Source organism: Lithobates pipiens, unplaced genomic scaffold, assembly GCF_037356315.1.
Source record: "Lithobates pipiens isolate NorthernLeopardFrog02 unplaced genomic scaffold, aLitPip1_a1.2 Scaffold_169, whole genome shotgun sequence".
NCBI lineage: Eukaryota > Metazoa > Chordata > Amphibia > Anura > Ranidae > Lithobates > Lithobates pipiens.
In genome coordinates this window covers 209,886-236,123 of record NW_027507754.1, presented here as the reverse complement: position 1 = coordinate 236,123, position 26,238 = coordinate 209,886, and the positions used below count along the sequence as shown (strand labels likewise).

The 26,238-nt window shown below is 41.5% G+C and overlaps 1 protein-coding gene across 1 annotated transcript in view; it reads right to left on the bottom strand.

The window, feature by feature from the left end:
- Positions 1-214: 214 nt before the first annotated feature.
- Positions 215-26,238, bottom strand: part of ME3 (malic enzyme 3) — a 200,940-nt gene continuing 174,916 nt past the window's right edge. Inside the window, exons 8-13 of the mRNA XM_077484919.1 lie at positions 24,814-24,927; positions 15,370-15,475; positions 13,207-13,349; positions 8,073-8,246; positions 5,758-5,856; positions 215-3,954 (exon numbers count right to left, since the gene is read on the bottom strand). Of these exons, the coding sequence (XP_077341045.1) occupies positions 3,793-3,954; positions 5,758-5,856; positions 8,073-8,246; positions 13,207-13,349; positions 15,370-15,475; positions 24,814-24,927 (798 nt within the window). The 3' untranslated portion in view covers positions 215-3,792. The remainder of the gene's footprint in view (positions 3,955-5,757; positions 5,857-8,072; positions 8,247-13,206; positions 13,350-15,369; positions 15,476-24,813; positions 24,928-26,238) is intronic.

Here is a 26,238-nt window from a genome sequence, read left to right as displayed (position 1 = left end):
CACGCTCTGTCTCCACCTTCAGCAGTGTTAGGTGGGAGGTGCAAGAGAGGCCTCCACAACATTGGAGGTCTTCACCGGGTATGTGATAGGGGATTAGTAGAGAGATCCCCTGCTGAGTAAGGGGATTACGCTTAGCAGAGGGGCCTTTAAGATACCATCACACAATTTAGTGACCAATATAAGATATTAGAGCCGTAAGACCCAACACAGAACGTCATCTAAAACAAGCAGATTTATTGTAAAAGGAGTTCCAGGTATAAAAGTTCCCGGGTGGTCCTAGTAGAACAGAAACATACATTCACATAACAAGTCAGAGCATATACATTATAACTCACAACAGCAAAGACTCCTGACATTGGTTGTACAGCTATGGCTCAGATCAAGTTTACATTGGTACATGAACTACCGCCACTAGAATATTTACCTATTTTATACAGAAAGGATATATTATACATTGTCACTGAGAAATTCTTATTTTCTGCACCGTGAGCTTACAATCTAATCTGAGTAGCTCTAGGAAAGGTGTAATTAAAGGATATGTATAGCCAAAACCATTTTCCTAGTTTTGGATAGATTAGGGAAGGCATACAACCCATGTCGTTTTTTGCTATTGGTGTTCACTGGGTTCACTTCCTGTCCTGGAGAGTCTCCAGAAAATGAGAGAAGATCTCTCCAAAGAGAATGGGATTCCCATACTGGAAAGTTCTCATAGGAATAGATTTTCCCTTACCCCTTAATCAGAATGTTTGGATTTATCCTCACTTTCTATCTTGTTAACAAGCATCTCCCAGGATAAAGTGAGGGATGAATTACTCCAGCGGGGACACAAGCAACAATAAAAATTTGACAAAAAGGGTCAAACCTTCTCTTAAGGTGTCAGTTATTCTGTCTTGGGCGAGGACTGGAGACTAAGGTGGTACTCTGCACCTAGGTTCCCAGCTCCACCCAATTTGGAAGCCATCTTGTCTCAGACTATGGTACATACAAGCTTCAGTTTGTATATGAACTGTGTGAACAGCAAGCTTTTACCAAGCATTTTTAGAACTTTTAGCAAGTCTACAGAAGCCTTTAAAAGATCCATTCATTTCTAGTTTGGGCTGGTTAACCACAGATTTGAATGGCTATGCTGACTGACACTTTAAACAAGTAAGCTTCATAACTACTTGAAATTTGTTGAAAGCCCACTAACAGCTTGTTAAAAGAAAACCAGCACTCCCATTAAGATCTATGTTTAATACCCTCATGCTGGAAAACAAAGCTGTCCAAAGCTTGCCAAAAGCTTTTTGAAAGCTTGCTGTACACACAGCTCACATACAAGCTAAAAAAATGTGTACATGCCCTGCATGTTGGTATTTCCACTTTACATAATAAGGGAAATGTAGAAGGAGATGCAAAACTTAATAATTTGTCAAACAGGACCCTAAAGATGGTAACTACCACATGGCATTGACTGGACCAAGTCTTGTATACCAAACTGGGACTGTAATATGCTGAATATTCCAAGTAAAGCATACCAGATCTATTTTCTTAAAATGTCTAAAGAAAGCTGTGCCTCTGGTCAACAGCAACTAATCAAATGCACCATTTTATATATCTAGTGCAGGCAGATAAAGGAATGAATAGAAATTGTCATTAGTTGGGCAAAAGTTCTTTTGTTTCTGGATGTATGTCTAAATCTCAAAGGCCAAGATCACTCAAAACTGATGCAGTATCTCACCCACTGATTTCCATTTTTCTCTAAACCATGGACTTTGTAAAGCACAAGGGCATACCATATGCCTTCTATGGTGGGATTCCAATAATTTAAAATAAATGAATGACTGTGGTACCAAGAAACAAGAGTCTGCTGTCCTTGGGATGGGCTTTGGTGGGGTACGACCGGTCCGGATCCGGTTGGTTTAATTTAGAATGAAACTGAACTCACAAAGTGAAGATATGCTATGGTATAGGGAACATTTAGAAATCTTAATTGTGTCCATGCAGTATCTTTTATGTGGTATTTCTCCTGAAAAATAACAGTGCGTTTTCAGTTATGTATGCAAGAGCACCTAGGCACTTCTGTGTCTAAAGCCTCATAGTTATAGATCTGCAATTTGAGATTAAGGCACTGCTGCCTCTGACTGTTAGTCTCAGGAGATAAGGAGTGAAATTGGATGATCTCACTATTTTGCTGCTCACTCTTCTTGCTTGAGGAAGCAAAGCCCTGCCTCTACCAAGATGGCACACAGAGATACGGTACAGAACAGGGCATAGTAAATCAGTAATGGGGAAAGATCAGTGAGAGGTAATACTGAGGGCTAGTCCTTTGCCCTTATGTCCCCATTTTTTGGGAACAGCTTCCATAATTCAGTCCCTCTGAATTTCGGGTGGACTTGCCCTTACAGTAAACCTGACCTGGGCTGACTCATTTCTAAAGCAGCAACAATGTTGAAGTGTGGGTGTCTGAAAGTACCTGTGTTAGCGTTCAAACCTTTGATCCTAGCCCAGCCAATACATTAAGCCTCTATTTCTGCCTTAATTGGGAATAAGCCCCACCATTGTACAGTCAAATGTCAGAGTCTCTACACACCACCCTCTGAACTTCTGGCGTTGGCCAGTTCAATAACCCGGGCAAAGAAAGGGCAAGGCCCAATCCTAAAGTAGGCAGAAGACTATGCTAATATCATAGTACAGGCTGGCCCTAGAATCCAAGCACCTCCACAGGGAAAGGAAAGATTTGAAAACCACTAAAGACACTTGCAGCCACTACAAGGTCCCTTGCACTTCACTACCTCTGTCACCTTAGATCCCTTTTAGGCCAGCTGTAAATATTCCATTATAAATTACACAGGGTTATGCTAGCTAGTAAAATGACCACCTAAAGTTGAACATTCTTACCATAAATACCCACATCCATCTTGAAGGTGTGGGGACAAAGATTTGGTTAAAGACAACACAGTTCTGACTGTTATTTCTGTACATTATAAAATCCAACTAAGAAGGAGTAAAAGAATTCTAAAAAAACAAAAAAAAAAAAAAACTTTAAACCTCTAACACCAAGGGAAGCTGCAAACCTATAGCTCAAAGCCTGGCCTGTAATAATACCCATAGTTGTATTTGATTTCATGGGTGACATCTGCTCAAGCGAGATGTATAGCACCTATTTTTATGATTTGCCATGATTTAGCTCAGTGGTTCCAAAGTTTTTTTTTGTTTTTGTTTTTTGGAAAAGGGAGGACGGAGTAACAGGTATTGGTAAATAAGAGTTTTATTTTACTCTTCGGATGAGGTTTCATTTTAACATCATCAGAGAGCTAGAGGACAGGACACAATGGGGTCGATTTACTAAAACTGGAGAGTTCCAAATCTGGTGCAGCTGTGCATGGTAGCCAATCACCTTCTAACTTCAGCTTGTTCAATTAGGCTTGAAAAAAAACCTGGAAACTGATTGGCTTTTGTGTAAAGCTGCACCAGATTTTGCACACTTCAGTTTTAGTAACTCAACCCCAATGAGTAGTAATTGCCACTGTACATATGCAGAACCTCTCTCTAAATTGGGGCAGTTTCCACTCAATGAACAGAATACATCTCCATCACTAGTTTAAGGTCTACTGCTCTAGTCCTCGTGGAGACTTCTAGGCAAGGTTGAGTACAATATGTATTACATTCATTCTGTTCTTGATTCATCTGCTTAGTGGTATATGGATTGTCATAATCTAACATCAGGAAGCTTTGCTATAAGTTTGCACGTCTTGATCGACACTCCTCAAGTGGTTGATAGTGCATTTGTAGAAAGAAGACACATAATACAGGCTACACATCTTGGATCTGCATAGCCTCCATGGGCCACCGGTAGTTGTCGATGGCAAAGGAATCGTAGTCAGGACTGTAAATGATAGATTTCACCAAGGCCTCTTTGTCCTCAGGTTCTGGATACCAGGATGCCATGTTGTTTCTGTAAGCATAGTCAACGACCTAAACAAAAAGGAAAAACACACACATTTGGGCTTATTAAGTGCAATGAATAATATCAGTGTTTTGAATGGAATAATGAAAAATTAAGGCCCTTTTTATATGGGGCAGACTCCTTTCCGATCAGCAGGGGAGCAGCGTGGATGGATGATGCATCTGTGTCCGCTCAGCTTATGCACAGCAGACACGGACAAAGCTCGATCTGCTCTGTGGGCAGCCGGGAGTAAACAGACTCCGTTGCATGTTTACACCTGACTACCCTCCGATCCGATCAGCTTAAAAATGGAAGAGGACGGATCACCTTCTCTTTTTTGTTTTTTTTCCATGGGCTGGATTGGACCCAGAGGTAGGCGGGTGTAAAAGGACACAAGTCTGTTTACACCCACCTATCCTTAGGGGTGAATGGACCTTCCGATCAGGTCCACTTAAAAAAAAAACAGGCGGATGTGATTGGAACCGTTGTGTGAAAGGGGCCTAGCTCTGTGTAAGTTTACAGGCTATGGTATTCTTTTTTTATTTAAATTCCAGGCTACACGATAAGGATAAAGTTATGTGTACATCGCTACAAATTTCGAGATCCGGTAATAACAGTTGTTGCTACAGCATACAAAGGCATTTTAGACAAATGCTTCATATCTTGTGGCAACACAGTGAAGGCTCTTTTTCTATTCCAGCATGACTGTACCCCTGTGCACACAGCCAACTCCATTCCAAAGCAGTGCCACATATAACAAGACAGGGTTGCACATCCAAGATACCAAACCATGAATACTTTATGGCACTGGCTGGCTTAAGCTGGCCATAGATGGTTCAAATCTTGGACTGTTCAGCAGGGATAAGCTGAGATTCAATCCATCAGGCTAATTGTACCCAAGTCGATCCATTTCAGTCTGTCCTGACACATCCCCGCAGCAGCCAACAGGAGAGAGGAGGGTGAAAACTGGAAGAGCTGCACATGGGGGGGGCTTGCATGACAGGGGAGCACACAGCTCATGGTGTCATGGTCTGGGGCTGTATGAGTGCTGCCGGAACTGGGGAGCGATAGTTCATTGAGGGAACCATGAATGCCAACATGTACTGCAACATACTGAAGCAGAGCATGATTCCCTACCTTCGGAGACTGGGCCGCAGGGCAGTATTCCAATATGGTAACGACCCCAAACACACCTCCAAGATGACCACTGCCTTGCTAAAGAAGCTGAGGGTAAAGGTGATGGACTGGCCAAGGGGCCACTCAGGGGTATACTCACTTTTGTTGCCAGCAGTTTAGACATTAATGGCTGTGTGTTGAGTTATTTTGAGGGGACAGCAAATTTACACTGTTATACAAGCTGTACACTCACTACGTTACATTGTAGCAAAGTGTAATTTCTTCAGTGTTGTCACATGAAAAGATATAAAATATTTACAAAAATGTAGGAGGTCACTTTTGTGAGATACCGTATATGAACCCGGCACATTGATCTCCCTGACGGCACAGTAAAAAGAGAAGTGCGTAAACACTCCTCTTATGGCAGAGCCAATAAGAGGGTGATCTTTCCCATCTTTCTGCCGACACACAGAGTGATAATGCTAATGTGCATAGGGTGATTAGGGTGTGCCCAGGCACATTCGGCGCACCCTGTTTGCACGTCTATGAAGATATCTCTATATTGCATGCCATTGACTACTGTTACCAGGACAGGAAATGGGAAAACTCTGTAATGGGGACACAAACATTAAAACATGATGGAGGTTCTAATCGTTTGCTACATTTCAGCTGAAGCTCCATAAAACACAGGTCAATAGTATGTATACAGGACTTACCTTAATGGCAATCTTGAGAGACACCTCCCTGATGGTGCTAAGAGGGGGATACAACCGTCCCTCTGCTAGGTTTTCCTCTGTGACATCTTCAGCAATGGCCTAACAAGACAAGATATTATTATTATTCAGAATTGAATGGCACTGTACGGTGGCGATGTGCATTGTGCTGCTGTACAGCACCATGGATGAAGTGTACATTTTGTACACTTCAAATAAAGTTTGTTTGAAAAAAAAAAGAAAAGAAGGGAGCTGTGTGATGGGCTGAATCACGCATCACACTGCCCACCAGCGTAGTTGGAATCGGACAGTACTCCGGTAGTTATCCACCCTAGTGTGAACCCAGCCTAAGTGTAGTCAAGATAAAAAAATAAAAATAAATCAGCCCAAGGGACATAACTTACTATTAAAAGGAAAAATTTAGTACTTTTTATCTGTACTTCTTCCATGGATCACATGACTGCAGCTGGTTCTATACTCCTGTGATCCATTTTGAGCTGAGAGTGGGCTAAAGCCTGTCTAGACATGTGCAATTGGTTTCGATCTGAATCAGTTTTTTAACGAATTTCAACAAATTCGGAAATAGCCAGTTTAACAAACTTTTCCGAATATTCGTAAATTTGAAAAAAACTCGGAAATTCAAAAAAATGCGGGAATTCGGACAAAAACGTAAATTCGTAAAAATCGGAAAAAATCGAAAAAAAAAAACGTAAATAAAAAAAAAAAATGACCACAAGCGTAAGGACCATTCTTACCAATGACCATCACACTAATGTTTTACGAGTTGTAGATTTCTAACATTTAGCTTGGATTCCCCGAGACCAGGGAACTATTTCAAGGGTTCCTCCATGTTGAAAAGGTTAAGAAAGGCTGATCTATAGCATCACAACTGTTGTTATTGTTTTCTATGACTTACAGCTACCTTTTTACAGTGTTGATCTCATCTGAACATTTGTACAGGTGGTTCATATCCCATCTGCCTTGGATAATGGGACAACAGGGTTGATTTAATAATGACAAATAGGCTGTTCACTTTGCAAGGAACCCAGTGAATGACCTCGTCCAATTATGTGAAACCAAAATGCTGTTTCTTTTTATTTTCCTGGCATATGACTGGATATTCTTTGCAAAATGGAATTTCACCGCATTCGCTAAGCTTTGGTGTAACTTTACTTGCGAAATTAACTGCCTATTTGCCTTTAGTATATCAACTCCAATGTATTAACTATGGCAATCTTGCATTGAGCAGGGTTCTCCAAACTTCTTAAACAAAAGGGCCAGTTTACTGCCCTTCAGACTTTAGAGGGGCCGGAATATGAACAGCGGGAGTGGAAATTTTCCTTGCATCAGTGGGAGTAAACATCAGCACATTTGTTATTAGAGGGAGGAATAGTGCCCTATCGTTGGTATCACTGGAAGGAATAATTCCTCATCGTTGGTATCATTGGGAGGAATAGTGCCCCATCGTTGGTATCATTGGGAGGAATAGTGCTCCATCGTTGGTATCATTGGGAGGAATAGTGCCCCATCGTTGGTATCATTGGGAGGAATAGTGCCCCTTCCTTGGTATCATTGGGAGGAATAGTGCCCCTTCCTTGGTATCATTGGGAGGAATAGTACCCCTTCCTTGGTATCATTGGGAGGAATAGTGCCCCATCATTCGCAATCAGTGGGAGGAACAGTGCCCCATTGTTGCCATCATTGGGAAGAATAGTGCCCCATTGTTGGTATCATTGGGAGGAATAGTGCCCCATCATTGGTATCAGTGGGAGGAACAGTGCCCCATCATTGGTATCATTGGGCGGAAAAGTGCCCTTTGCTGTTGTCAGTGGGAGAAATGGTGCCCCATCGTTAATATCAGTGGGAGGAGTAGCGCCCCAAGGTTGATATCATTGGGAGGAATAGTACGCTATCATTGGTATCATTAGGAGAAATAGTGCTCCACTATTGAGAAATGGTGCCCCATTGTTGAGGTTAGCTGGTTGAATAGTGTCTCGTGTAAGTGGGATGAATAATGCCCCAAGGGCTGGACAAAGGCAAGCAAAGGGCTGCATCCAACCCCGGGGCAGTTTGGAGACCCCTTGGCATAGAGCAATGTAAGGAGCATTAATTCCAAAATGGGCAGAGAAAAGGAAATAAAACCTTGTGGAATAGAATAGAAAAGAGAGAGAACACACATCCTGGCCCGAAGACCTGTCCCAACCACCTCCTGATTATCACTTCAATTGCCAGTGTACAGGTTCTCATCTGCTATGCTAACTACTTAAAATGTTCATCGATTTAGCAGCCATTCATGTCAAAAGTACAGCAGCACCTACCTCTGCCGTGGTGAGAAAAATGTCTTCCGTAATATGTCGGACTCCGCAAGCGATGACTCCCAGAGCCACCCCTGGGAACACATAGGCATTGTTGCCCTGACCTGGGTAGAAAGTCTGACCATTTGGTAGGGTCACTTTAGAGAACGGACTTCCACTGGCAAAGATCCCGCGACCCTGGAGAAGAGAAGCCAAGACTGTATCAGAGCAGTCACTGAGATTTACCATCTACTACACAGAGCACACCGTGACTGTTTACCTTTACAGCTGGATAACGCTTCCCTCCAGTGCAAAACACTACAGGAGCTTTCCAGTATAAATGGAATTTGTCATCAGGAGAAGAGCATTTGGAGAGAAAGCAATTCAGCAATCTGATAAAATAACATTTCTAGTGGTCATCGTCCTGTTTAAAGCTGAACTCGAATAAATATACAAAACAAATACAGTGCCTTGAAAAAGTATTCACACCCCTTGAAATTTTCCACTTTTTGTTATGTTACAACCAAAAATGTAAATGTATTGTATTGGGATTTTATTGTGATAAACCAACACAAAGTAGCACATAATTGTGAAGTGGAAGAAAAATGATAAATGGTTTTCAAAATTTTTTACAAATACATATGTGAAAAGTGTGGGGTGCATTTGTATTCAGCCCCCCATAACGTTGCAGAACCCCCTGCATTTACAGATAAAAAGTATTTTTGGGAATGCAATTCACTGCAATTACAGCTACAAAGTATTTTTGGGGATGTCTCTACCAGCTTTGTACATCTAGAGAAAGTGAAATTTGCACCCATTCTTCTTCTTTTTGAAAAATGTCTCAAGCTGTGTCAGATTGGATGGAGAGCGTCTGCGAACAGCAATTTTCAAGTCTTGCCACTGATTCTCAATTGGATTTAGGTTTAGACTTGGACTGGGCCATTTTAACACATGAATATGCTTTTATCTAAACCATTACATTGTAGCTCTGGCTGTATGTTTAAGCCCCATATACACTATCAGTTTTTCTGCTGAGTTTTTTACTTCCGATTTACCAAAACCATATAATATGAGGTCAAACCTTAGGAGTTTCAATGTGTATGCAATCAGGCAGGCCCTTCACTACATGGTTTTGGTAAACCTGAAGGAAAAACTCAGCAGATAATCTGATAGTGTGTATGGGGCTTAAGAGACAGAATAACAACAAAAAAATCCAGAAAAACGCATTCAAAAAAGTTAGAAATTGATTTGCATTTTAATGAGTGAAATAAGTATTTGATCCCCTTTGCCAAATATGACAAGTAATTGGCGGCAAAAATGTATAGTGTGTATGGGGCTTAAGGGTCGTTTTCCTGCTGGAAATTGAACCTCCGCTCCAGTCTTAAGTCTTTTGCAGACTCTAAAGCCCCATATACACTATCAGATTTTCTGCTGATTTTTGTCTTCAGAGTTACCAAAACTATGTAGTGCAAGGGTCTGCCTGATTGCATACAAATTGGAGCATCCTCCGGGACTGTGACATCATAAGGGGCGGGGTCACCACGTGACATCACCCGGTGACCCCCACCCCTTATCCCTATATAACTCGCCACACAACGCGTCCCTGCCATTACGGGCAGAGAGAGCGTCGTGTCAACATCAGAAGAAGAGAAGGAGGAAGAAGAAGAAGTAGCAGGAAGAAGAAGAAGAAAGAAGCAGAAGGCAGCGCAACAGTGACAAGAGCGGGCCAACGCTAGTAAAAGAGCTGGAAGAAGAAAGCGGAAGCCCGGCAAGAAGAACCGAAGAGCGGGACAAGACCCCCAAAGTCGGAAGAAGACCCTCGGACGGCGGTGATGAAGGAGAAAGCCGGGCTCCTCCGCTAGTAAAAGAGCTAGTAAAAGAGCAGAAGCTAGTGGAGGAGTCCGGCAAGAAGACCCCCGAAGATGGAAGACCACCGGAGCTGTCTAATAAAGTATTTTCATTAACACTTTTTTCCCCCCAGGTGAATGGGTAGGGGTACATCGTACCCCATACTCATTCACATAGGGTGGGGGGGCCAGAATCTGGGGGCCCCTTATTAAAGGGGCTCCCGGATTCTGATAAGCCCCCCGCAGACCCCAACAACCAGGGTTGTCGGGAAGAGGCCCTTGTCCTCATCAACATGGGGACAAGGTGCCCCCCAAATCACCCCCCCCATGTTGAGGGCACGCAGCCTTGGTACGGCTCAGGAGGGGGCCCTTGCTTGTTCCCACCCCCTTTCCTGACCATCTGGGCTGCGTCCTCGGATAAGGGTCTGCTATGGACTTTGGGGGGACCCCCATGCCGTTTTTTCTGGGTAGGGGTTCCCCTTTAAATCCATACCAGGTGACAGGGCTAGCGAGATGTCAATCTCGCCGATGGAGATGGCGATATTGACTTCCTTCACTAGTTCCATCTACCTGGAGCCACATTCAAAATGAACAGACTTTACTCCGTGTGTGGGCAAGTCAGTTCATTTCAAAAGTCTGGCAGACGCCCGCCATAGTCCAGCGTATTGCCCACCGGAAAAGTCTGGTCCTGTGTGGGCATGTGTGGGGAAGTCCGCTCGTTTGGAAAGTCCAGGGGACCTCCGCTGAAAAGTCCGGTGGGTTGTCCGCCGGACTAAGTCCGCCGGAGAGTCTGATCGTGTGTACGCAGCATATTAGTTGTCCTGTGGTTCTCCTACCTGAGCTGTGGATCCATGGCAGCTCCTCCAGAGTTACCATGGGCCTCTTGGCTGCTTCTCTGATCAATGTTCTCCTTGTCCGGTCTGTCAGTTTAGGTGGACGGACGTGTCTTGGTAGGTTTGCAGTTGTGCCATACTCTTCCCATTTTCGGATGATGGATTGAACATTGCTCCATGAGATGTTCAAAGCTTGGGATATTTTTTTTTTTTATAACCCAACCCGGCTTTCTACTTCTCCACAACTTTATCACTGACCTGTCTGGTGTGTTCCTTGGCCTTCATGGTGCTGTTTGTTCCCTAAGGTTCTCTAACAAACCTCTGAGGGCTTCACAGAACAACTGTATTTATACTGATATTTAATTACACACAGGTAGTCTCTGTTTACTAATTAGGTGACTTCTGAAGGAAATTGGTTCCACTAGAATTTAGTTAGGAGTATCATAGTAAAGGGGGCTGAATACAAATGCACGCCACACAAATATTTATTTTAAAAAAAATTGAAAACCATTTATCATTTTCCTTCCACTTCACAATTCTATGCCACTTTGTGTTGTTCTATCACAAAATCCCAATAAAATACATTTATGGTTTTGCTTGTAACATGACAAAATGTGGAAAATTTCAAGGGGTATGAATACTTTTTCAAGGCACTGTATATACCAATCAGCCATAACATTATCACCGCTAACAGGTAAAGTTAAAGCGGAGTTCCAATAAAAAAATTTAAAGTCAGTAGCTACAAATACTGCAGCTGCTGACTTTTAATAATCGGACACTTATCTGTCCCAGGGTCCAGCGATGCGGGGGGTCAAAGCCACACTCGTCTCCCCCTCCTCTCTGTGGTGCTGGCATTGTCAATCTGGGCGCCCGACTGTGGCTTCACAGCCGGGCATGCACTGCACATGCACGAGCAGCGAGCTGTGACTGGCCGGGTAATCATCTGGGACCTGTGACGTGGCCCAGATGATTGATGAGAGGGAGGGGAGAGGTGATCTTCCTTACAGTGCCACGGGTGCGCCAGGATGAAGTGGGAGCTGGAACCCTCTAAAAAGGGGGTTTCCGCCCCCCCCCAAAAAAATGACATGCCAAATGTGCTGGGTCCGCTGCAAGAATAAAAAAAAAAAAAATGTAATTTTTTCCTTTAGAAATGTTATTTTTCTGTGATACTGTTATAAACATGGGAAAGCTGCGCTACTTTACAGGCAGACTAAGGGGACCCCCAGGCACGATATTTAAAGGAATATTTCATTTTTATCGTTTTGCTTTAAGCATTATTAAAATCACTGCTCCTGAAAAAACAGCCGTTTTAAAAACTTTTTTTGCATTGATACATGTCCCCCGGGGCAGGACCCGGGTCCCCAAACACTTTTCAAGGCAATAACTTGCATATAAGCCTTTAAAATGAACACTTTGATAGTACCCATTGATTCCTATAAGAAATCCAAACCTATGGTGGCCTCCAGTGGTCCCTCAAAGTATGACCACGGAATTTATGCGCCCCAAGCTGTGCCACACAGTAAATATTGCTGGGTCAGAAATACACAGTACATGGGGGGGGGTCAGAAGGGAACAATCTTGGGATCAGGAAGAACAGTACAGGTTTTGGGATGCTACCCAGGACACAGCCATCCAGGGACAGCTTAGTAAGAAGCGTTACTGTCCCAGAAAATCCAGCACAGTTGGTAAGAATTATGTAATTAAAGTGAGACTAAAGAATCATTTTCTATTTTTTTAAAACAACAAACATATCATACTTACCTCCACTGTGCAGCTCGTTTTTCACAGAGTGGCCCTGAACATCCATTTCTGGGGTCCCTCGGCGGCTCTTGCAGCTCCTTCCCACATTAGATAACCCCCTTGGAGAGGTGCTCTCCCGAGGGGGTTACCTTGCTGGCACGCTCCCAAGTCCAGCATTCGGCATCAATAGAGGCTGGACTCGACCCCGGCCCCCGCGCCATTGGTTTTGACAGCACCAAGAGCCAATGGCTGCACTGCTATCAATCTATCCAATCAAGAGCCGGGAACCCGCAGAGAGAGGAATGGCGGGGACGTGCCAATGGAAATTCAGGGTTCAGTTAAGTAAAATAGGGGGGCTGGGGGGCCGCTGCCTGCAAGGTGTTTTTTCACCTTAATGCATAGGATGCATTAAGGTGAAAAAACACAAACCTTTAAAAACCCCTTTAAGACAGCCCTAGCTATAGCAGCTGGCAATAATCTCATAAACAATCCAACAGGCTGGTTGCACCCAAGTTGATCGCTTAACTTGGATACAGTCAGCCTGCCCATACATGGTTTGAATCTTGGCTGGTCCCTGCTAAACCAGTTGAGATTCGAACACATCTGTGGCCGGCTTTACTCTACAGGCCCTGGTGGGCTAATCATGTGACATGATTGTGGACCACAAGGGTGAAGTCTACATATAAATGTGGTCATCAAAGATGAGCATCACAGACTGCATGATGGCAGATACTATACCTCCGTCAGATGGTAGCACTGCTCTGCTGTGCACTCCGCCTTGCTGGTTGGGTTACTTAGTGCAAAGATTATTGGTCTTTTATTAAAAGCAGCCATATTCTTTAGTATCTTTTCTGTAAACGCTCCCTTGATAGCGGCCACTCCTAACAGAAATAAAAAACATGTTTTTAATGTTAAAAATATAAAAATAGCCAACCAGAACTAGTATTTTCTATTCTGTAGACAATAGCATGTAAAATGAAAATTGTGGTGTGTTATTATACAGGCACTGTCTAAACTAAACCCCCTGGGTACGCTGTAATAAAAGCCTTGCTTGATGAACTCTAGTAGAGGTAAACAACATCTCCTACCATTGGTTTGGTAAGTTTTAAATATGAATAAAATATGAATAGAGAGAGAAAAAAAGAAAAGGAGAGCTGCGATGTCTAATTCTTGTACCGATGAGGGATCTCAAGCTTAAAACAGCTGTATGTGTGTTGTAAAATTGCTCTAAATTTTAGGCTGTAGTTGTTCTAGAACCATTTAGGCAGAGCTGTATAGCTCTAGCCTTTCTACTCAAATGCATGGCAGTTTTGTATATTTTCTTTCTTGATTATGATCAGGATTTAAAATACGTATATAGTCATGAAAATATTTAATATGAATATGTTGCATTCACAATTTATGTCTGTAGAGGGAGCTTTTGGGTCCTTTTTCACAATTTCTTGGCTATCCTTATCTGCTTTGCTGAACCATTTGTTTACACAGTTCAGGTTGAATTTTACACACACATAAATGATTGATGACAGGGAGTGTTGCCTATTCTTCCTTACTGCCTATTGATAAGGAACAGATCTGTGGTAGTGATGCCTAAAAAAAAAAAAAAAAAAAAAAAAAAATATTTATTCTGTACCTTGAAACAAAGAGATTTTATGTGATATTATTTTGATTGTGCTTAGATCAAGGTTTATTTTTTGTATTAACGAGCTACAGCTTGGTGGAAATATTACAATTAGAAAAAAAAGAAAAATACTGCTCTAGCCTAACAGACAAACAAACACAAAGTAAATTAATCTAAATACCTGGAAGCAGCGATTATTCAGATGTGATACACACCCATAAGACACATAAAATAAAAATTACAACCGCGCTCTCCCATATAGTAAACCCTAACAAAATTTAGCCACCGTCTACTGTGACTGCCAAAAATAAGAGGAAAAATAATAAGCATATAAAAATCAATCGTGATACATATACGAAATTAATGCATATACAATATATAAACAGTTTCACTCAAAAAATAAATATTAAATATCGAATAAATAAATAGATGAGAAAATTCATTGAAATGTCAAATAAATAAATACAAACATAATATAAACATAAATAAATACATATAATTAGTAAACTTATAAAGTGCTTAAAAATAGAAATGTGCAAACATCAATAAATGAATAAATTAAAAAAAACTTGCCCAATAAAGTGCTCTCAGAAAAAAGAAAAATAAGTTCAACAGTCCATTGGATTGAAGATATTCCTCTAGTTAAGCTCTGTATAGAGTACAGGGTTCCTTCACCACCACTGTGCTGGTTAACAATCTGAATGCGCGCTTACCAAACCATAAAGAAATCTGAGCATATATCATTAAGATTCCCAAGGGACCATCCAATCAGGACAGCATCAAACCCTTCCAAACGACCTCCAATAACAGGATCGCTCATAGAATGTGGATAAAAGAAAATCCCTTAGCGTAAATCCACTTACAAAACGTTTTATTAGATCATAAAAAACATACTTACAAACAAACCAATTAAAACAGCGTTAAATGCCGGCCGGCAAAACGAGCGCCCAATAGTCACGTGATGGCGTTTATATATTGTATATGCATTAATTTCGTATATGTATCACGATTGATTTTTATATGCTTATTATTTTTCTTCTTATTTTTGGCAGTCACAGTAGACGGTGGATGAATTTTGTTAGGGTTTACTATATGGAAGAGCGCGGTTGTAATTTTTATTTTATGGGAAATATTACAATGCAGGAATACAGAAACTATTATTGTAATAAAAAAACAAAAAACCTCAAAAATTCTACAGTCCAAAAAATGTATATATCTAGACAGGGATGACCTCCCCGTAAATACAAATAAAACCAGTGATGTGATAATAAGCATTTTCTTACCTATAATTGCTGAAGGTTTCAGTATCTCTACAGCCTCTTCCAGAGTTTTCACAGGAGGGTGTTCCTGGGCAAACATCTCCTTCTCATGATTCAGGTTCCCCCGTCCCTTTAAGAAAATAGAAAGGAATGGCTTTATAAATGGAGTGTTAAAAACGCCGATCACACCTGTAGCTTCAAAAAAACAACCAAAAAAAATCCTGAACATATATACTATATTACCAAATGTATTGGGTCACATGCCTTTACACGGACATGAACTTTAATGGCATCTCAGTCTTAATCCGTAGGGTTCAGTACTGAGTTGGCCCACCCTTTGCAGCTATAACAGCTTCAACTCTTCCGGGAAAGCCGTCCACAAGGTTTAGGAGTGTGTCTATGGGAATGTTTTTGACCATTCTTCCAGAAGCGCATTCGTGAGGTCAGGCTCTGATGTTGGATAAGAAGGCCTGGCTCGTAGTCTCCACTCTATTTCATCCTAAATGTCCCAGTGCCTGTTTTACTCCAGCAGTAGACCAGGCCTTTTCTAGAACTTTTTGTTTACAAGTTTAAATTAGTATTTTTTTCTAGAAAATACATTAGAACCCTCAGAATATATATATATATTTTTAGCAGAGACCCTAGAGAAAAAAATTATGATCGCAATATTTTATGTTACACTGTATTTGAGCAGTCTTTCAAACAAATTTTTTTGGGAAAAAATAAACTTTTTTAATAAAACAAAAAAAACACAGTAAGGCCTCATGAACACTGCTGCTGCTAAATGGACATTTAGGAGCAGTTGGGCATTTTTTTCAACTGTCCCTGAACTCTCCTCTATGTTATCTTATCAGCACATGTACACGGGGTCGTTGATATTCGTTTCTATGCAGTTGCGCACGCTTGTGGAATGGCAACAAGCTACGGTACTTAAAAATCTCCATAGGTGATGCCTTAAATTCTTTTTACAGGTTACCTGTTCAAAGTTACAGAGGAGGTCTAGTGCTAAAATTATTCGTGGCGATACCTCACATGTGTGGTTTGAACATCATTTACATATGTGAGCACGACTTAAGTATGCTTTTCGCTTCTGTGCGCAATTTAGTTTTTTTTCTTATTTATTTTCAATTTTTATTTTTACACTGTCCCTTGAACTTTTTTTTTTTTTAGCATTTTTAATCCTATTACAAGGAATAGGGCGGTACAGTGGTGTAGTGGTTAGCACTCTCACCTAGCAGTAAAAAGGGTCGCTGGTTCGAATCCCAACCATGACACTACCTGCCTGGAGTTTGCATGTTCTCCCTGTGCCTGCGTGGGTTTCCTCCGGGTACTCTGGTTTCCTCCCACCCTCCAAAGACATGCAGGTAGGCTAATTGGCTTCTGTCCAAAATTGGCCCTAGTATATGAATGGGGACCTTGGATTGTGGGCTCCTTGAGGGTAGGGACCAATGTGAGTGTGCAATGTACAGGGATAGGGGCAATTGTAGACACTCACTCAGGTTGAACTGGATGGACTGGTGTCTTTATTCAACCTTACTAACTATGAAACTATAAATATAAACATCCCTTGTAATAGAAAAAAGCATGGCAGGTCCTCTTTATTGTGAGATCTGGGGTCAAAAAGACCCCAGATCTCTCATTTACCTTTAAAAGCAAAAAAAATAAAAAAAGTAATTTTGCCTTTAACAGAAAAAATAAATAAAAATCAGCCCCTTAGGCCGTGAGGCAGAAGGGACGTCAGTCCTCCAAGGGCGTAGAGTAGATTTGGGGCAAGCTTGCCGTCACTCGACTTCCTGCCCATCACTCCAGCAGATCGGATCGTTTTCACCTTTACCGATCTCTCCGGTAAACAGGGAAATGTCCGGGAAGCGTGAGGGGCACTTCTCCTGCCCCCTCTCAAAGTGATCTTGCGGTGAATTCGCTGCTAAGACCACTTTTATTTTGTAGACAATCACCCACAGAACACGAGAACACCAGGGTTATGGTAGCTAGCTGCTGCCATAACAAAGGTATTTAGTATCAAAGTAATGACGTAAATGTACTGTGGGCAGTCAAGTGGTTTTTAAAAAAAAAATTCAACTTTTGTTGGGTCAAATAAAATTTTATACAAAAACCTGATTCGACCCATGTCCATCTCTTCTGTTAAACTCAGTTTTGTTCCCTGGAAGAGGACCAGTGGCCAATATATTCTTTTTTATTGTTTATTTTCTTTCATTTATGCACACCCTGCACAATTGTAATAAAGCACTGTGCCAGTTTAGTGAGCCAAAGGAAAACCAATATGTTCTTCATTGGATTTTTGGCACAACGGCATCTAATCAGAGAGGGCTGGAGCGAGCGGACTGCAGCCAAATGTACGCAGTCCATGGGGATAATATACAAAGACCTCATCCCCCAAACAACCAGTCAGCAATTGTTCAAAAACTGGTAATCTCATCTACAGACTAAGTCATCGGTTATGAAACTATAGTGATTTTACAGTTTATTAGATATAGATGTGAATTTTTATATATATTTTTTTCCAGGGTATTTTTTTGGCTTTTCCTGCCTCGACTCTCCAGCCAACATTCCTGCATAGTTGAAGATGACATATTTAGCGCTGTGATGCCTCCTGGCATATGTACTTCCCATTTCCAGGTATGCTTTACTTTCATTCACAGAAGCCAGAGAAGAGCAGGCCTGGCATGTCTCATCAGGGTGTCGGGCTATCTGAACCAAGAGAAGGCTACCTGATGAAGTCAGGAACAAAGATGGTGGCACTGGACACAGGCTGTGACAGCAGCGCAATAGATCACAGCAGGACAAAGCTGGATCTGCTGGGCAGGCAAGTATGTGAATTGAGGTCAATGCTATATATATATATATATATATATATATATATATATATATATATATATATATATATATATATATACACACACACACACACACACACATATATATATACACATACATACAGCGGATATAAAAAGTATACACACCCCCGTTAAAATGTAAGGTTTTTGATGTAATAAATGAGACAATGATAAATCATTTCAGAACTTTTCCCACCTTTAATGTGACTTATAAACTGTACAACTCAACTGAAAAACAAACTGAAATCGTTTAGGGATGAGAAGCAAAAAAAAACCTAATATAATATGGTTGCATAAGTGTGCACACCCTCTTATAACTGGGGATGTAGCTGTGTTCAGAATTAGGGTCCTTTCACACGGGGCGGATCAGTTCTGATCCGCCCCGTGGATATCCACACTGCGCAGGGACGGACCTGTCACAGCGCCGCTCTCCCCTATGGGAGATCGGATGACGACGGACCGCAGTGCCCGTCGTCACCCGATCCGATGACTGATGGAAAAATAGCTTTTTCCTCCGTTACACTTTTTCGGATCGGAGCGGGTCGGATGTCAGCGGACATGTCACCGCTGACATCCGACGCTCCATAGAGCTCTATGGAGCACCCGTTCAGGTCGCCTGAAAAACTGACAGGCGGGCCTGAACGGAACGTCAGTGTGAAAGGGGCCTTAAGCAATCCCATCTAAACTCATGTTAAATAGGAGTCAGTACACACCTGCCATCATTTAAAGTGCCTCTGATTAACCTCAAATAAAGTTCAGCTGTTCTAGTAGGTCTTTCCTGTCATTTTCTTAGTCGCATCCTACAGCAAAATCCATGGTCCGCAGAGAGCTTCCAAAGCATCAGACGGATCTTATTGTTAAGGGCCAGTTCACACCAGATGCAGTTCCGTTCAGTTCCGTGTGCTTTTTTTCTGCACTAAAAATGCATGCACAGTGTTTTCCATGTATTCCACGGGCACTAGTTCACACCATGCAGTCAGTTTCTGGTCAGTTTCTGGTCAGTTTCTGGTGTAGAAACTGACCGGAACTGACTGTATTGGTGCAGAAAAAAACGGAACTGCATGGAACTGCATGGAACTGCATCTGGTGTGAACTGGCCCTAAAAGGCATCAGTCAGGAGAAGGTTACAAAAGAATTTCCAAGGCATTAGATATACCATGGAACACAGTGAAGACAGTCATCAAGTGGAGAAAATATGGCACAACAGTGACATTACCAAGAACAGGACATCCCCCCACAATTGATGAAAAAACGAGAAGAAAACAGGTCCGTGAGGCTGCCAGGAGGCCTACAGCAACGTTAAAGGAGCTGCAGGAATATCTGCCATGTACTGGCTGTGTGGTACATGTGACAACAATCTCCTGTATTCTTCATATGTCTGGGCTATGGGGTAGAGTGGCAAGACGGAAACCTTTTCTTACCAAGAAAAACATCCAAGCCCGGCTAAAGTTTGCAACAAAACACATCTGAAGTCTCCCAAAAGCATGTGGGAAAATGTATTCTGGTCTGATGAAACCAAAGTTTAACTTTTTGGCCATAACTCCAAAAGATATGTTTGGCGCAAAAACAATACTGCACATCACCATACCCACAGTGAAGCATGGTTGGTGCTGTTTATCTTCAGCTGGAACAGGGGCCTTAGACAAGGTAGAGGTAATTATAAACAGTTCCAAATACCAGTCAATATTGGCACAAAACCTTCAGGCTTCTGCTAGAGGAACTTCATCTTTGAGCATGACAACGACCCAAAGCATACATCCAAATCAACAAAGGAATGACTTCATCAGAAGATTAACGTTTTGGAATGGCCCAACCAGAGCCCAGACCTGAATCTGAATGAAAATCTGTGGGGTGATCTGAAGAGGGCTGTGCACAGGAGATGCCCTCGCAATCTGACAGATTTGGAGTGTTTTTTGGCAAAGAAGAGTGGGCAAATATTACCAAGTCAAGATGTGCCATGCTGATAGACTCATACCCAAAAAGACTGAGTGCTGTAATAAAATCAAAAGGGGCTTCAACAAAGTATTAGTTAAGGGTGTGCACACTTATGCAACCATATTTTATTTTTTTATTTTTACGTCCCTCCACCTAAAAGATTTCAGTTTGTTTTTCAACTGAGTTGTACAGTCTATGGGTCACATTAAAGGTGGAAAAAGTTCTGAAATTATTTATCTGTCTCATTCTTTTAACATCACAGAAACCTGACATTTTTAACAGGGGTGTGTAGACTTTTTATATCCTCTGTATATTTTGGGGTTCTGCGTAATTTTCTACACAAAAAAATTAAAATATGATTTTTACATGCATGAGAGAAATGTCAGAATTGTCCAGGGCTGGAAGTAGTTAAGGAAGTTGTATTTTCATGGGTAGCCACTAGGTGGAGTTCTTGGCTCTTGTTTATATATGCTCTCTTCTTTGCATGAGTGCAAGTAAAAAAAAGTAGAGCAAAAAAAATAAATAAAAATGAAAACATACTAGTCAATAGCTGTGACTTTCTCCCCTTCATTTAACCTCAAACTAATGTTGCAATTAAAGGTGGCGGGGGGGGGGGGGGGGGCGTTAAATTAAAACTGACTGAAAACCATTATCCATAATCCAAGCAATAACAATTATTTTACTATAACAAAATCATGATGCCAATGTTCTGAAATTAAGTAGAATTACATTTTATGTCTACAAACATTAGTAAGACTGAAAAGGTATAAACAAGAGAGCCTTTAAACCTACTGAACTGCCAGTGTACAGACCAGAACAATTTGTGTTAGTAATAATAAAACAGGAAAGCCAAAGTCTGCAGAATTATCTAATGTCGTGGTTCGGTCTACTCTACTTCTTTTTTTTTTTTAATCAGAAAGGTTTTTATTGTGTCACAAGATCAGATGTACAAGAAGAACATCACATAGGAAAATACCATCAGGGTGTACATTAAGAACAGTGAGTATGCAGAAGGTGGTACAAGGCACGCAAAGCTGATACATGTTATTTCATTTCCTGGGTGAAAGTACCTATAACAGATATGACATATATGACATATGACACGTGCCCCTTCCCAGGTTTTATCACTGTACATTCTAATGATAAGCTGGCAACAGTCTACCTGACACAATGGAAGTCACATAAGCAAGGGTACTGTGAATGAACTACCTACCTTCCAATGTGATGGTAAACCTACTATAGAAGGGACTGTATACAAGATTTTAGTAATCGGAACGGTATCATTAGCAGTAATTATCATGGAATCATGAAGAATCGCTCTTACAAAACCAATCTATTTACCTTCTATGAGGAGGTGAGTTGCCATCTAGATAAAGGAAGGCCCGTAGATGTGGCGTATCTGGATTTTGCAAAAGCATTTGGCACAGTTCCCCATAAACGTTTACTGTACAAAATAAGGTCTGTTGGCATGGACCTTAGGGAGTACATGGATTGAAAACTGGCTACAAGGTTGAGTTCAGAGGGTGGTGATAAATGGGGAGTACTCGGAATGGTCAGGGGTGGGTAGTGGGGTACCCCAGAGTTCTGTGCTGGGACCAATCCTGTTTAATTTGTTCATAAACGACCTGGAGGATGGGGTAAACAGTTCAATCTCTGTATTTGCAGACAATACTAAGCTAAGCAGGGCAATAACTGCTCCGCAGGATGTGGAAACCTTGCAAGAAGATTTGAACAAATTAATGGGGTGGGCAACTTCATGGCAAATGAGGTTTAAAGTAGAAAAATAGGCTCTCTGTGTATAACTCATGACTCCCTGCTTGTCATTCCAGAGAAAGGATCACTGATGCTACACTTCCCCTGGTCCTCCAGGGGTATAGACTCACTTCAGAGAACACTTGCCCTGGCCTGAAAGGCCTTTTGCAAACCCGCTCTAGCCTCCACCATCATAAGGATGGCAGCAGCCAGCTCTTATGAATGCAGGACTACCTCACGTTTGTCCTCCAGCCCTGTCCAGGGGCCCTGCACTAGGTGACTACATCTACACAATGTGGGGTAGCTGGCTCCAATGCCTCAACCACACTAACGCTCCTCCCAACCTGGCTTATATACGAGCATGAGCTCTCCCAAGACATCTAATTTGTCATGACATACTATTCTGGCACAGTGCCAACTAGTGGCAGATTAGCTAACTGCACATGCTTACAAGCACATGGTATTTATGCTGAAAATGTTCTTAGCTTGAAAAAAAAAAAAAAAAAAAGAAGAAATAAACAAATGCAGTCATCATATTTGTAAGCTGCAATATATTACATTGTTGTTCTCTAGGGTTTAATTATCCTTAACCACTTCCGGACCACCCACCATATTTTACATGATGACTTTGAAGGAGGATATCGTTGTTATGGCAGCAGCTAGCTGCCATAACTGCAGTATCCTCTTCTTTAACGGGCGGTCCACTACAAGATAAAAGTGGTCTCTGCAGCAGATTCGGCGTAAGATCACTTTCATCAGTGACGGGAGGCCCCTCCTCCCGCCACAATACGATCGTCGGCAGCGGCGATCACGGCTGTCCCCTGCCGTCTCCATATCACTGCAGGGCGGAAGCGTTTTCAAAACGTCACTTCCATCAAAAAGACCCCAGATCTCATATTTACATTAAAATGCAATTATAAAAATGTAATAAAAAAAATGTAAAAAAAAAAAAATGGCCCTTTATGAGCTATGGGGCCTGGACCCAGTACAGTAGGGCTCACAACTCTACAGCATCTAGTGAAGGAGTTGTCACCCAGTTTGGACTTTAAACATGACGGTCTTTGTTTACCTTAATTACAGGGGGCTGATGGGAGTAGTAGTTTACAGAACAGAGATAGTTTTTTTCCCCATTTCTGTTCAGCCCACAGTAGCAACAAGGACATTGCATTTCTAGGAAGATTAACAGGTATTTTCTGCTAAAAAGGATCCAGGCTTAAAAAAAAAAAAAAAGAAAAACAAATGCAGCCACCACACCTAATGACTGGTCAGATGCAATAGATTACATTATTGTTCTTGGGTTTAGTTATGCTTTAACAGGGACACAAATCTTTTGTGTGCTCACAGCGAACTTCACATTTGGAAAGAGCGTGTGAACTATTTACTGATGTCTGCTTCCCCGCTGGGGAGATTCTCCCTTTTTTATTTTTATCCTGGTGCCCCTTGTCACCAAAACAGAACATAGTAAGAGGGCATATTAGACCCCTTTCACACTGGAGCGCTTTTCAGGCGTTTTAGCGCTACAAATAGCGCCTGTAAAGCGCCTCTCAAGCCACCTCAGTGTGAAAGCCCGTCTGCTTTCACACTGGAGGCGGTGCACTTGCAGGATGGGAAAAAAAAAAGTCCTGCAAGCAGCATCTTTGGGGCGCTGCGGGAGTGGTGTATACACCTCTCCCAAAACGCCCCGACCATTGAAATGAATGGGCAGCGATGCCAAATCGCCTGCAAAGCACTTCGGCATCACCACAACACGGGCGCTATTAAGCCTTTCTTTGCTTTAGTAATTAAACCCTTTAGTGTCCAATTGCCTGCTGCAATATCGAAGTCCTGCTATAAGTAGCTGATCACCAACATTACTAGTATAAAAAAATAAATAAAAAAAATACAGAATATAGTTTCTAGACTCTATAACTTTTGCGGAAACCAATCAACATACGCTTATTGGGATTTTGATTTTGTTCTATTTTTGTTATTATGTGTTTTAGCAGAAAGTAAAAAAAAATGTTTTTTTTTTTTCAAAATTAAAAAAAAAAAAAAAAAAAACACAGAGATGATAAAATACCACCACAAAAAAGCTCTATTTGTGGGAAAAAGGGACAAAAAGTTTATTTGGGTACAGCGTCGCACAACCATGCAATTACCAGTTAAAGTAAAGGCCCATACACACGATCTGACTTTTTGACAACAAACATGCAAATTACCTGTTTTAAGGCAACATCTGACGTGTGTACGCTCCATCAGACAAACTTTTTCATTTTTCAGATGTTGGCTGTGCAAACAGACAAATTTTCCGGGCAAACAAAAAGTGCTATGGTGCAAAATCCTATCGTGTGTACACAAGTCCATTGGACCCTTAGACCAAAGTACAAACACACATGCTCAGAACCAATGAAAAAGATCAGACAACAATACAGAAGTTGAGCAAAGGGTGGCGGTAATGAGCTGAAAAACCACATGATTTGGTGAAAGATGGCAGAAAAATTTCTGCTGTGTGTATGCATACCAAGCTCACGGCCAACGCCCTTTGGACAGAAATCCAAGGAAAAGTTTGTTTGTAGTCCGATCGTGTGTATGAGGCTTAAGGTAGTACAGTGTTGGAAAAACTGGCCTAGTCATGAAGAGGGATTTATTTAATTTTTTTCAAAATTGTCAGTCTTTTTCTGTTTATAGAGCAAAAAAAAAAAGCAGGGGTGAGCAAATACCACCAAAAGAAAGCTCTGTTTGTGGGAAAAATGTATTTGGGTACATTGTTGCATGACTGCGCAAATGTCAGTTAAAGTACGCAGTGCTGTATCGCAAAAAATGGCCTGGTCATGAAGGGGGGGGGGGGGGTAAGTCTTCCAGAGGTCTTCGAGGGGTAAAGTGGTTAACAAACAGATACTTGAGACAAGAATTACAGATAGCAGTTCTCAGTAACGATATAACATACCTTTACTATTAGTCCCTTTGAATCCACCATCCAGATCTTCTTGAGAGCTTCTTCTCTAGAGGTTCCCTCTTTCTCCATCGCCATAATAATGAGGAGAGCTATTCCCATGGCCGCCTTTGGAATAGGAAAGGGTTTATAAATTAAATACTGATAAGAAATGAAAGGAATACAGTTTGGCTAAAGCTGGCTGTACACTAGTAGAATTTAATTCAGGATTTTTCACTTTAAGAATGTTTGTCATTTTTCTAATTATTAGTGGAGTCAAACTGACGTTTGTTTTTGACCACAGCAACGAGAAAATTCAAAGCAGCGGGATGGAAAAATGAACGCATTTTTCATTTCATTTCTAGTGAATTTGGTTCTTGTTCAGGAAATTGCTTTTAACATTTGATTTTGAAATTAATATAAACAAAATTATGAAGTACTTTTGAACAACATTGGTCCAGACATCAAATGTACAAGAACTGTAGAAGAATTTTCGTACGAATATTTGTATGAACGTTCAAAAATCTACTAACATGTAGCTAGCTTAAGACTACAGAAAATAGTGCCAGACAAACAAACTGATCCTCTGATGTCTCCACTGGGATCAAAAAAAGCATTTTTGATTTATATATGGCTGAAAGACACATTTCACTGGCTCACCCATTGGAATAAGTGGGGCCACAGCGCATAGATGTATGCCGGCACACATTATTTACGCCAAAAAGGGCTCTGTGGCATCATGGCAGGGCCTCCCAATGATCGCTGAAACCCATAGCAAGGTGTATTTAACATAGCAGGTTGTACTAATTTAGGTGTGGGTGATGTTCAAATAAACACTATACTTTATTCTGCAAAATGTGAGAAACTCTTAAATGATTCACTCAACAAAATTTTATAAAACTTTGAAGGGAAAAAATGCTGCTATTTTAGGAAGTATGAGAATGGATCTACAAGATACAATGGCGTAACTATAGTCATAACAGACCTTATGTTTGCAGTGGTTATTAAAGCAGTCGGTACTCTGTATTTCTAAAGAAATAGCCTTCAAGATGGGCATTAGAGAATAAGGGGCCACCTTGAGGGTTTTGCTATGGGGTGCCTTTTTGCACATAGTTACAGTCCTGACCAGATAAAAAATAATTCACAATCAAATTCTGAAAAAGTTGGAAAGCGTGGCTGTCCACAAGAACAAACTTTGGATCACGGTAACAACTGCTGTAAAAAAGACTTGGGATTCTCAGCAATAGTCCCAGGGGCTCTCGGCAGAAGACCCAGGTACTCTCGGCAGAAGACCCAGGTACTCTCGGCAGAAGACCCAGGTACTCTCGGCAGAAGACCCAGGTACTCTCGGCAGAAGACCCAGGTACTCTCGGCAGAAGACCCAGGTACTCTCGGCAGAAGACCCAGGTACTCTCGGCAGAAGACCCAGGTACTCTCGGC